The sequence below is a fragment of the Phocoena phocoena genome, chromosome 2 (genome assembly GCF_963924675.1).
Source record: "Phocoena phocoena chromosome 2, mPhoPho1.1, whole genome shotgun sequence".
Classification (NCBI taxonomy): Eukaryota; Metazoa; Chordata; class Mammalia; order Artiodactyla; family Phocoenidae; genus Phocoena; species Phocoena phocoena.
This window is the reverse complement of record NC_089220.1, coordinates 41,581,545-41,593,755: the sequence shown is the minus strand read 5'-3', so window position 1 is coordinate 41,593,755 and position 12,211 is coordinate 41,581,545. Positions and strand designations below refer to the sequence as shown.

The 12,211-nt window shown below is 43.9% G+C and overlaps 1 protein-coding gene across 5 annotated transcripts in view; it reads left to right on the top strand.

Moving 5' to 3' along the window:
* The window catches only part of DAAM1 (dishevelled associated activator of morphogenesis 1), a 179,497-nt gene that overhangs the window by 80,264 nt on the left and 87,022 nt on the right, over window positions 1–12,211 (top strand). For all 5 annotated transcript variants that reach the window (XM_065900351.1, XM_065900342.1, XM_065900333.1 and 2 more), the window contains one exon: window positions 4,932–5,021. In XM_065900351.1, the coding sequence (XP_065756423.1) occupies window positions 4,932–5,021 (90 nt within the window). The remainder of the gene's footprint in view (window positions 1–4,931; window positions 5,022–12,211) is intronic.

Genomic DNA, 12,211 nt, shown 5'->3' with positions numbered 1-12,211 from the left:
TGTTTTGCAACAATAAGACAGACAACTCAGAAATGAGCAAAAGATTTGAGTAGATACCTCATAAAAGAATGCATATGAACGGCATGTGAACTTGTGAAAAGGTATATTCAGCATCAGTTGTCATCAGGAAAATGCAAATTAAAACTGCATTTAGACACCACATAAACTAGGATGGCTAAAATTAGAAAGATGCAGCACCAAATGTTTGTGCGAATGTGGAGTAACTGGAACTGCCATATATTGCCCGTGGGAGAAGCAGTTGTACAATGGCACAAGCAGTTTCAGACACGTAAAGTGCAAAAACCACTTCAGTGTAAAGCTTTGCCAAACTTGAAAACTGTATACTTAGGAGTGTACATTTACTGTACGTACATCTTACTGCAAAAAAGAGAAAAGAATGGGTTTTAATCTTCGAAACTCATTGATCTTCACTATGTCCCACAGTAATCCCCTCTCCTTCCTTCCCAGCTGCCCCACCTTCCCTAACCTTACTTTTTTCTTTGCAATCCAGCTACGTCAGATATTGTTTTGGGGACTGGCAATTAATGCGAAAATGAACAGAACAAATTTCATTCCTGCCCCCTGGGGATGAGTCTAGAAAGGGAGTCATACATGCTGATCACATAACTGCAGCAATGTGATAAATGCCATAAGGTTAGGAGAGCAGAGAGGGGCTGCCCACCCCAGGAAAGTCAGGGTAGAGTTCCTGGGGGGATTAGCAGATCCCTTGAAAAAGCTTAGATAAACAGGATTGATTCTTAGACATGGTGGGAAGGGCTCTCTAGGAAAAGGGAACAGCATGTGCAAAAGATTCAAAAATGGGCAACTTGTGATCCCACGTGCTGAAAGGTGGCTGCTGGTGGTGGGGGAGGGGAGGGGGGGGGAGGTGACAGCCTGGGCAGCAAGGTGGGGCAAGTCAGCAAAGGCCATACCATGAAGGGCCCTACCTACCAGCTAAGGAATTTGGACTTTATCCTAAGGAGAGGAGCTGTCGAAGCCTTCTGCCCTCTTGTCTTCCTAACTAGAACCTGAATTCCATGAGATCCAGGTCTGTTATTCATCTTTGCATCCTTTGTAATGTCTGGACACGGTCCTGGAATGGGTAGGACATCGAGTAGGTGTTGATTGATCTCTAAGGCTGTGTGATAGTCTCTTAGAATCTTGCATGCTTGTTTCAGCCATATTATTAAAACGGAATGAGTCAGAGCAGAGATACTTTTGGAATGGAGAGATGGGGGTCTCATTACACTCTGGGCATTGTGCCTAGGCACTCCCAATTATTATTTAATCTGTGTCACTCTCCTTGCTCAGATCTACCAGTGACCTCTGATTGCTCTCAAGATAAAGACCAAAGCTCACAGTGGCCTGCAAGGTTGCTGTTCATTCACTGTCTGCAGTGCTTTTTACCTATTTAATTCCTATTCATTTCTCAGGTCTACCTTCAGTCCACTCACAGCCTTCACCGCCCCACCTCTCCCCACAGTAAGTGGGTTCTCACAGCTCAGCTCCGTGTGACCGTCCCTCGGACTGTGTGATTATTTGATTCCCCTTCTGCCGCCTCGAGCACATGAGCTCTGTGATACCTTTCTACCCCCTGCATCTACAATGCCTAACATTTAGTAGACACTCAAAAAATGTTTTGGTTGCATGAATTTGGTTGCTTGAGAGAAGGCTATCAGATATATATTATTCTCATGTTTGAGGTGAAGAAATTGAAGTTCAGAGGTTAAGTCACCTGTTGAAGGTTACATAATCCGTAAGAGCCAGACCTGGAACTCAGGGATGTCTGACAACAAAATCCTCCTCTTCGTGCGAACAGACAGTCAGCAGGCCCAGCAGGCCGTGAGTGCAGCTCATGGATGCATTTTCCTATTAGCATCAGTGTCATGGCTCTACCCACCTGTTGAATGATTGATAGAATAATAGGCTAGTGGTTAAGCACATGGCTCTGGACCCAGACAGTCTAGCCTCAAGTTCCTCCTCCACCATTTACTAGCTTGTTACCTTGAGCAGGCTGTTTAATCTCTCTGATTCAGCTTCCTGGAAAGTGGGGTAATATTACCCACTTTATAGGATTATTGTGAGGAAAAAACTAGATTAATCCATATAAAACGCTACTATTAAGCGCACAGAAAGTGCTCAAAAATTGTTAGCTATTACTATTATCACTACCTGTGTATTCCTTCCCATTTTCTTACTATAATCCCAAATTATATCCAGAGGACCTATAGCAGTTTTTAATTTTTTTATTTTATGGAAATTCTCTCCTTGCCTGGAGCCATCTGCCCTTAAGTCCTAGTTCAACTGAGTCCTCTCAATTCAAGCTTGGTCATTTCTGTGTCTCAGCAGAAGCAGAAGGTCTCTAATAGCAAAATATGGTAATATTAATCCTCTTTGCCGTGAGTTTCTAGGTTTTTAGGATTTACACATTTCTTCGAACCTCTGTTCAGTGAGGAAAAACACAGTGCTGAAGTGTAGTAAAGGAAGCAGTATTAATAGCACTGTTCTCTCTCACAAGTCACAATCCTTTCCCCCAGATTAAGCACTGTATCATCAAGCTCTTTGAATAACTGACCTGACCCCTGCTCCCAGAAAACCCTAATTGTTGGGAAGTGATTTATGTCACCATTTTCCCCCCATTCATTAATACGTGAGAGCAGGTGTAACTTACAGGAAATTAAAAAAGGAAGAAAGGAAGAAAAATAATTAGTTCACATATATAATGGTTGCACACCAAAATTTTAACATTTTTAACATGTTCCCTTATAATGCAATTTTCTGTAAATATTTTTCATTCCTTCCCTGGTTTTCCATTGTTGAAATTCTTAACTAATTTCTTGTGGTTAGGGTGTAATAGTGTGTGGGTGTGTGTTTTAATGACTTAACTGTTGACCTTGCTCTTAAAAGAAAATAGCCCCTGATTTGTATTTAAAGGTTGAGAGATCTAACTGCAGTAAGGTTGCCCCTGCCTGTGCCAGGCATTGCTGCCTGCTGAGTTGATGTTGCAAATCTTCATCCAGCCCTGCCAGAGAAATGACACGCCCATCCTGGAGGTGAGGAAGCAGAGGCTTAATGAGATGAAGAATTTCCCCTGGCAGCCAGCATGTGTCAGACCTTGCGTGGCTAGGCTCTGGAGGTGCAGGTGTTAACAGGATAGGGCATAAGGGGATAACCAGAAGCAAGCCTGGTAAATTAAGTTGGGGTTATAAATAGAAGACCTCAAAAGACAGGCTGAGGGATATATAATTAATTTTGCAGGCAGTGTGGAACTAATGACATTTTGCACTTGCTCCCCCCTGCTCAGTCCTCAACGCTAGGCGATCAGTGATGGAAGGAGCCTTCCAGGTGATTCTGTTGCTCACTCAAGTCTGAGAACCGCTGCTGTAATGTATCTGTGGCCATGCTGTGGGAAGGGTGGAAAGGGCAAGGCGGAACTGTGGGAAGGCTGGTGCCAGAGCCAAAGGAGAGGTGATTAGGGCATAAGTTTGGGTAGTTTCATTGGAAACAAAACAAAGGGAAAAACTGTGAGATTTTTCAAGGAAGAAATGATAGGACTTGATGACCCAGTGAAGGTAGGGGTATAAGATGGGAGGCTGTTGTTCACGAGTGGCAGAGCTGCAGATACACCCCAAAGGCATTATACGCCTCAGATATTTGAACCTCATTATTGTGCCTTAATTTATAGCAATTTAAAATATGTCTCACACCCATCAATCTGCTGCCCTTAACTAGATTTAACTTTCCCTATAGGGATAAAAATGTACCAGACGCTCAATACCAATAATAATGTTGACCATGGATTGAGTTATCAAATGCCAAGAACTATTCTCTATGCACTTTACAGTCATTATCCCCTTGTTGTTCATTAGTTATGGATGCTCATAAATTGCTTTCTGTTAGGGTCCAATCTAAGCTGCTCACCACTATAATATTAATGTTCCAGACCCTGACCTGAGAGGCTGAGTCTGGGCTCTGGAGTCGGGTGGCTCCAGGCCGAAACCTCAGCCCCATCATTTACCAGGTGTGTGGTCTTTGAGGAGTTTACTTACCCAACCTTCTGCCATCATCTCCCCCAGCTGTATTACAACAGGTATTATTACTACACCGAGGATGTAATCATGAGTGGAATTCTTAGGGTTGTTGTGAGAGCTTAAATGAGAAAATGCCTGCACAAGGCTTGACACTTAAAGTACTTAATAAATATTGATGATGCTTTTGGTGATGCTTATGGGGATGCAGATGTCACTCCCTTGCTCAGAACCTTCAGTGGCTCTTCTTGGTCAAGAAAATAAGCTCCTTAATCTGGCATTTAAGATTTTCCACCAACAAGTCACTCCTTACCTCTCAAACCTTTCACCTGATGATTCTTTGCATAAACCCAGTGCTTCAGCTAAGCTGGTCAGTGTCCCCCGCAAACACTCCAATCCATTACCATATCCCAGCCTTTGGTTCTGTTCCTCCACCCCTCTCATCATGTCCCTCAGGGCCCATCCTGCTAGTCACTGTTTGTGGAGCCATCCTTACCAAACCCTCATCTGCAATACGATTAAATCCTTCCAAGCTCTGGAGTTTTAAAGGCCTTTAATGTTCGATGGACCCTCTGGAGCTTTAAAGGCCTTTAATGCTCGATGGACCCTCTGCAGCAGTACAAGGTGGCCCAGAACAGTTCTGCCTGTGTTCAGCCCCCTTTCCCTACCCTTCAGTAAATGTAGGGCTGTGCCTGTCCCTCTTACTGTGCTTGGTGCCTAGCCCCAGGCCAAGGACCTGCTTTCTTCGTGCTGGTAACATACACCTATACTTAGCTTCTTGGTTCTTCCCAAGTTCATTTAAATATGTGTTGGTGTTGTTTTCTCACCCTGATAATGCCGATAACTTCCCTTATAGGAATAACATTTAATCTGTGAAATAATTATTATTATTTTTCTTCTCAGGATGAACTTGACCTCACAGACAAACACAGGGAAGCCATGTTTGCACTTCCAGCAGAGAAAAAATGGCAAATATACTGTAGCAAGAAAAAGGTAAGCTATTCATTATGATTATGGTTAACTGGAAAATGATCATTTTGGATGCCCTTTGCTCTCCCATTTCACCACCAGAATTCAGGCAGCTCTCTATAAGGTAAAAACCAGATTGAATGTGTCCTGTTGTGGCCTCGGTGCTACATGCAGTAAAGGGCCAGCTCCTTGGATGTTGTTTTTATCAACACTTCACTGCACCCCGCACCTCACACCATTATTCATAACGCTGTGTAAATGAGACCCAAAATAACATCAGCTTACAGAAGACTGAAGTGTTTTTCCCTTGTCCTTTACATGAAAGTTTGTGTGTAGGTAGGTGAGAACTAACACTGTGGTTTCACAATTGTGGTTTCACAATTGTGGTTTTCACAGCCCTCTGTGACTCCCTTCTAACAACTTTCCATTTCGCCATCTCTAAGGTGTGGCCCGTCCTCGTCCTCGTGCTGTGGGGTGGCTCTCCAGCCATTTCACATTCCAGACTAGGGGTGGAGGAAAGGGGGAGGCACAGGCTCCCCACGCCCCTACTCCTAGGGCCACATCCGGGAGTTACAGACCTAAATTCCCCTCACATCGCACTGTTAGCTACGTGGCCACGCTCCCCTGCCAGGAATGCAGTCTTATTCTGGGCAGTCATCCACACATAAAAGCAGGGGGTTCTAGTACCTTTGGAGGAGGAGAGAAAGGGTATCGGGAGCAGCAAAAAAACCGAACTATTCCCTAGCCTAGCACTAGGCATCACCCTATGGACTGTATCTCCTTCAGTAATGCTCACTCTGCCATCTTTTAAACCCCTGTGGCAAATTCTTAGACTGTTCTCTCACCCATTTTTGGAACCAGTGCTGTTCATGGCCACCTTTTGCCACTTTTCCTTCTGTTCTAGGAGAGACTTAAATCAAGACGGGGAAGTGGGAAAGGCAGGGCTAGCACCTAAGAAAAATGTTACCTCTCCAACAGGAGTGGGCACTCAATTACTAACCTCTGGAAGCAGGGAAACAGGAACAAAATATAACAATCCAGTATCTTGTCAAAACACGGTGTCAGCCAGGGAAACCTTTTCGTAGGGGACTAGGATGCATTTGGGGACCTCCATTTACCCCCATGGCTGCCCCCCACCCTTTGCCGCCTTGTGTAATTGGCATGCCCCCCTCCCGGGAGCATCTCTCCAGCAGTGAGCCTGCGTGTGCCCCTTTCCCGCCAGGTTTTATAACCTTTGTAACGCCAGCATCTGATCCTTGGAAGCAAAGGTAGGATGAATGAACCACTGAATTGTCATGAGTGTTATACTGGACTCTCAAACAATCTAAAGCACATTTAATTTTCCACATTGATAAAACCATGTGTGGGGTTTGGTTCCCCGGGCCTTTGCTGAGACACGTGTCCAGCTGTAGCCTTTCAAGATGATTTCTGAGCCATTATCAGATCAGATCAGTTGGAGCATTAAGGGTTCCTAACCCCGTGGTAACCAGTAAGATGTGTTTGTGAAAGAGTATATCCTCTTCTCCTCTTTCTCTCTGTGCACATCTTACCACCTAGAAAACCTCTCTTCTGTGGAACTGATGGTCAGTGGCTCAGGAAACAGATTTTAAAATGAAATAATTTTAAAATGAAAATAAAAATGTGTCACGTCGTGTTCTGAAAGTGATGGTAGTGTATGGTCTTGAAAACAAGAGAACTTCCCCTGCAGCTGTCTTCAAGACCTGACCCCTAGAACTGAGAAAGAAAAGTCCTTAAGTGCCTGAATACACACAGGACATTGTCTATTTTGGCTCATCCGAGCGCAGATTTTTTTCTCAAAATTAGGAAACAACATGAAGCGGGGATTGAGAATATGCACTAGAGGAAAGGAAAGGGCAGGAAAATGGGAGCAGCTTACTGAAGGGAAAGTTTTCTTCTTTCCCAGATTTTATTACACCCTTGACGGCAATTGAAAGTTAATCATGGAAACTACTGGCCCTTAGATTAGAAAAGGCAAACCCTGGAGGATAGTAATGACCTCAGGCTCACAGCTGCTGCTCATTTTTCAATTTCCAGGCCTATCAAATCCCCTTGCAAACCTTGTCTCCTGTGTGCGTGGCGGGTTGGCTTTTTGTAGGAGGATGGATATGGTTGTGGCCACTGGCCTCAAATTCCCATTTCCTGACGGATGGGCTCTTCCTACGAGTACCTGGCCGGTTTGCACAGATCTTTGGAAATGCAGTTCTCCTGCTAGCTTCATCTCCAGCAGCTTGGATTCCTTTTATGACTTAGCAGTGGTGTGGCTGAGTGGGAAAGCCATCTTAACTCTTTGGCGAATCCCGTGGGTTTATAGATCTGCCTCACATTAAAATGGCTTGACTAAGGATTTTCTTGATTAGAGCTTCTCAGACTGTTAAAACTATGCTGTGCCTTTGGTCTGAAACTGACCTTTTGGGGCCCCGTAATAAATCGGGAAATGGCACAATGAATAAGAGAACACACAACCCTCAGCACGAAAAGGGCGCGATGTTTGTCTCTCTTCCGAGAAGGTGATCTCCTTCAGGACAGGTTGCCCATTCTCCGAAGGAAACCCGTGGTGGCCGTCCTTAACGCTGAGAACAGATTGTTTTCCTTGGACCATCTCTTGAGTAACCTTTTCAAATCAGACATGTCACCAGCAAGCCTGACCACATCTATTTCTCAGGCCGAGGCGAGGGAAAGCTACACCCCTATGGCTCCTTCAGACTTTCCATCTTTCAAGATTAGAACCCAAGGCATCGGAGATGTTCTCACACATAGTGAAGCCATAGAGTAAGGGCCCACAAACGCCAACAGAAACAGAGTTGGTGAAAAGCAGGCTTTCTGTGTAAAAGTGCACAGCAGTTGTGGAGACAAACGGGGCTGGGAACTGAAGATGGGGCCAGGCCTTCCTTGGCCAAGTGGCTCTTTTCCATCCAGTAGAGACTTGAGTCCCAGCAGTGGCTATCTGCTTATCAAGTTCTGTGTTCATTTCTCAAACGGCTCTATCTGAGTCCTCTGGTTGAAAACCCATTTCCAGAGCCAAAATGAAAACTGCAAAAGTATTTCTGGGGCTAAAAGAATTGGAAAGAAATTAATTGGAATTTTGCCTAATTGAGTAATCCGGGGGAGAGCAGGAGATGGATGTCGCAGCCTTGAAAGTCCAAACAAATCTGTAAAAATGACTGAGCCAGTTGGTCAGCCGTGGTTCGTCCTATGCCGCCATCCACTGTCAATTTTTTCAACTTTTACGAAAGGTCCAAAAAAATGTTCTGTTGGTGGGGCTGGGGGTATTTTCAAATAGGAAATGTTTGTGGTTCTTATCTTTAAAGGTAATTCCCTTTTTAGTTCCAATCACAACATGCTCTTTTGTTTAAGTGAGGTTTTTCCCAGTCTTGAGCCAGAAACTGCATCTGTTAACAATCTTTTGGATTTTAAACTGAAGCCTTTTAAACAATGAACCATCTGACCACGAAAGGCATCTGGCCATGCTGTATTTGCTTATTGTTAACATGATTTTTAAACCCTGGGAAAAGTAAGGAGTAGGTCTTCAGAGAGGAGAAACTAAGATAGCGTACGAGCTATATTATGGCAACAGCAATCTTATCAGTAGAGGCAGAAAGGTTCTTTAATCACACTTCTTCACAGGAGCTGCAATAGTTGTGTCACTTAACCAGTCCTTTTAAGTGTCCAGAAAATTCTTGTTCCCCCTCCATGAGCTTCAGGGTTCACAAAGTCAGTGAATGGGGTTAGAAGCTGTTAGCTGTAGTAACATCAGATATTTGAGGCAAAGATCAGAATTTGATGACTGTACCTAATTTTTCTTCCTTCCATTTCTGATCCCTAAGCCAAGGCTTAAGTAAATGACTCTAGATTCTCCATATTACATTTCTGTATCTTTATATATATACATATATATATATATATATATATATATATTTGGTTGCATCAGGTCTAGTTGTGGCTCACAGGCGCCTTAGTTGCAGCACGTGGGCTCCTTAGTTGTGGCAGGCGGGCTCCTTAGTTGTGGCCTGCCAACTCTTAGTTGTGGCATACATGTGGGATCTAGTTCCCAGACCAGCAATCGAACCCGGATCCCCTGCATTGGGAGCACGGAGTCTTAACCACTCTGCCACCAGGGAAGTCCCCATTTCTGTATCTTTTGAGGTCTGCTTTGGAGAAGGTGAGTTTTTAATCTACTGCTGAGTTTGACTCTAGTTTAATTAAATCACTCTAGAATCTTGTCTAACCTGGCTGCAGTTGAGCCGTTAAGCTTTGTGGGAAGTGCTGATCTGGTGATAGGCATGTTCTGAAGACATCTAGGAAAAGTGGCTGAAAATTCTCCTGATACCTTTCATTCACTCCCTTTATTTGGTTCACATATCCTAATTGGATCACCTCCCCACTCCTCTCCACAAGAAGGAATTCTCCTTCACCACAAACACAAAAAGATGTATGGTGAATGGTCATCCACATCTTTTAGATCCTGGAGAGTCGAGGCCCTCCTGTGTTGGGAGCATGGGGAGGAAGCGGTTTGATCAAAACAGGGATTTAAAGGAACATATGCGAAAGTAGTGGAATTAGAGACAAAAGGAGCCATCGGTCTTCTACACGACTGTCAAACAAACCAGCTGGACAACAAGGAAGTGGGATGTTGATACATTAATCCTCTGGTTGTTCAGAGTCTCCTAATGGGAAGGGAAGAGGGAGGAGAAGTTAGGTCTCCTCTTCCTTCATTACTGTAGTTTGAATATGCAGTAGAGTGAGCGTTAGGTTTTCAGGTGCCCACTTTGCTAGATGTCAAGATTTGGGAGAGGGAGCCAGTAAAAGGGAGGAAACTAGATATCCGTAACTGTATTTCTAGACTTCTTTAGAAGTACCTGGTTTGATCTCCTGTCATTGAGTTTTCACCCTGATAATGGATTCCAGTTGGCCTTTGTGCTCCTAAGTGCTAAGGGGTTACAGAATGTGGCAGACATAAAAAAGATTAGAAATGAGATCGGGCTGTCTTTCCCCTTCTACTTCTCTGAAGAACAGATGAGGGAAGCACAGTAGCTGGAGGATAATGGATATTTCCAGGCTCTGAAACTCGCTGCCTTGTCTGCATGTTCCCTGGCTGTGAGAGATGAGGATGTCTGTTTAATCCCAGATTGAAGCAGTAAAAAAACAACAAGCTTTACGGATCTGGTGCTTCAGTCAATGAAGCAATGCAGTTGGTAAAGGACTAGTTGGTGTGTGATTCACCCCGACGCGTACTGAGTACCTTCTCTGGGGCAGACTATTGGCTAGATTCTGAGGATGATTAAACAAGTAAGTCAGATTTCCTGGAGTGGATGATCCAGGTAGAGGAAGCAGATAAAATCAAATAACTGACAAGTCTTTCCATGAGCTCCATACTAGGCTAAGCAGACAGGCTCTGGGGCACAGAGGAAGGAGCCTCCAAGCTTTGGGGTGTGTGTGTGTGTTGGAGACAGCAGTTCGTTCCTTCACCACTTTGACCCCTCCCAGGGTTATGCCAGCGAGGGACCTGTTGCTGTCGTCATGCTTTCATCCCATCATCTAGAAATGGGCTCCTTTTCCATCATCTAGAAATGGGCTCCTTTTCCAGCAGCTGAGCTATGTTCACATATGCTGTACACTTTCCCTCTTGATTTGTACTTTGTTCTTTTTCCTTTTTGCCAATGCTTAAAAGGTCAAGTTTAGACTGTTGGGTAATCTGATCTTTACTAAACACAATTTCTAGGGCTTGTTAGGAAATCTGTAGAGAGGCTTAAACTTTTGAAACATGAAGACACTGAGGGGAAGACTGAAATAACTGAGGTTTGTTCAGCCCAGAGAAGAGAAGTCAGGTGAAAACACCAACTCAGTCTGTTCACTGGGTGTGCATACCCCAGTGAAACTGTGGTATCTGTCAAAATATTGCCAATTCCAGTGGTAAAGAGCAGTTGCCTCAAGCCCTCCCAATAAAAACTGCCCTGACAATCTGACCTTTCCCCCAAGGGCCCACCAGTCTTCCTTCATGATTCAGGGACTCAAGGGTTAACTCCTGGCATGAGAAGCAGGGGATGCCAGGACCCTGTTCCCATATTGCATCATTAGTTCTGATTCATTGATGCCCATGTTACACTGTTGATAAATATTTTGAACATTGGCCTAAGTATGAGATGCTGATGGACCTAAAGATGGTGGCCAAAACCATTTGATAATACGTACCCAGAGCCTGAAACATGCGTCTTCCAGGAGTTGATCCCATGGAAATGATAAAAGATGCAGGCAAAGAACTATGTGTGAGGTGTTCTTTGCAGTGTTGTCTGTGAAAGCCAGTGATGGTAAACAATTTAAAGGGGGATGGTTGTATTATCGTACACAACCATAACAGTATCTTGCTCCCACTGAAAAGTCATGCTTTCAAAGAAATTTTGATGACATGGGAAACTGCTCAGCATGTAATGATAAGGTTTAGAAAAAGATGTAAAACTGTATAATCAGTACGATCAAAAGTTTGCAAAGAGTAGATATAGAAGTAGGCAGACAGAAACCATTGTTTGGTGGGATTGTGGGTGGTTTACATTTTCTTCTTTATACAAATATTTCCCAAATTTTCCACAGTGCATTGTTCTCCATCCTACCTTGGGATAAGGTTGTTTTGTTTTTTTCTGATTACAAAAATAAAATTGCTCTTTTAAAAAAAATGTGTAGAGTATATTTTATATCTGTCAGTTTCAGTCAGAAAAGCAGGACTACTGGGGGAAACACACACACAAAGCAAAGAGATTAACCCTTATATAATCATGCAAGCTAGCTAAGCACTCTCCCTAAAGCTGCTGTCTTTGCTTCATGTCCCTGGAGTAGGCAGTTGGGAAGGAGGGTGGATGTAAAGTGGCGATGGAGCAAGGACAGGCTGGAGCCCACAGGGACAGACTGAAGCCTGTGGTAGTTCTCACTGCCTGTCCTGCAGAAGCGTGAGGATTAAAACAAAGGTGAATCTGTAAACCACCCAGAGTTTTTCAATACCATTGATCTCTTTAAGCAGTAACTGTGAAAACTTGGTGATTCTTGGACCTGATGAGATGGCCTCAGCTTTCTGCCCAGAAATCCACTAAAGGCATGTTTCTCATGGCCCTTTCCCCGTTAAGTAGCATAATCTCATAGCCAGTGACCCATTTTCTGTCTTTATTTTCTTTTTGTTACAAAAGCCAGTGCTATCAAAATGAGCA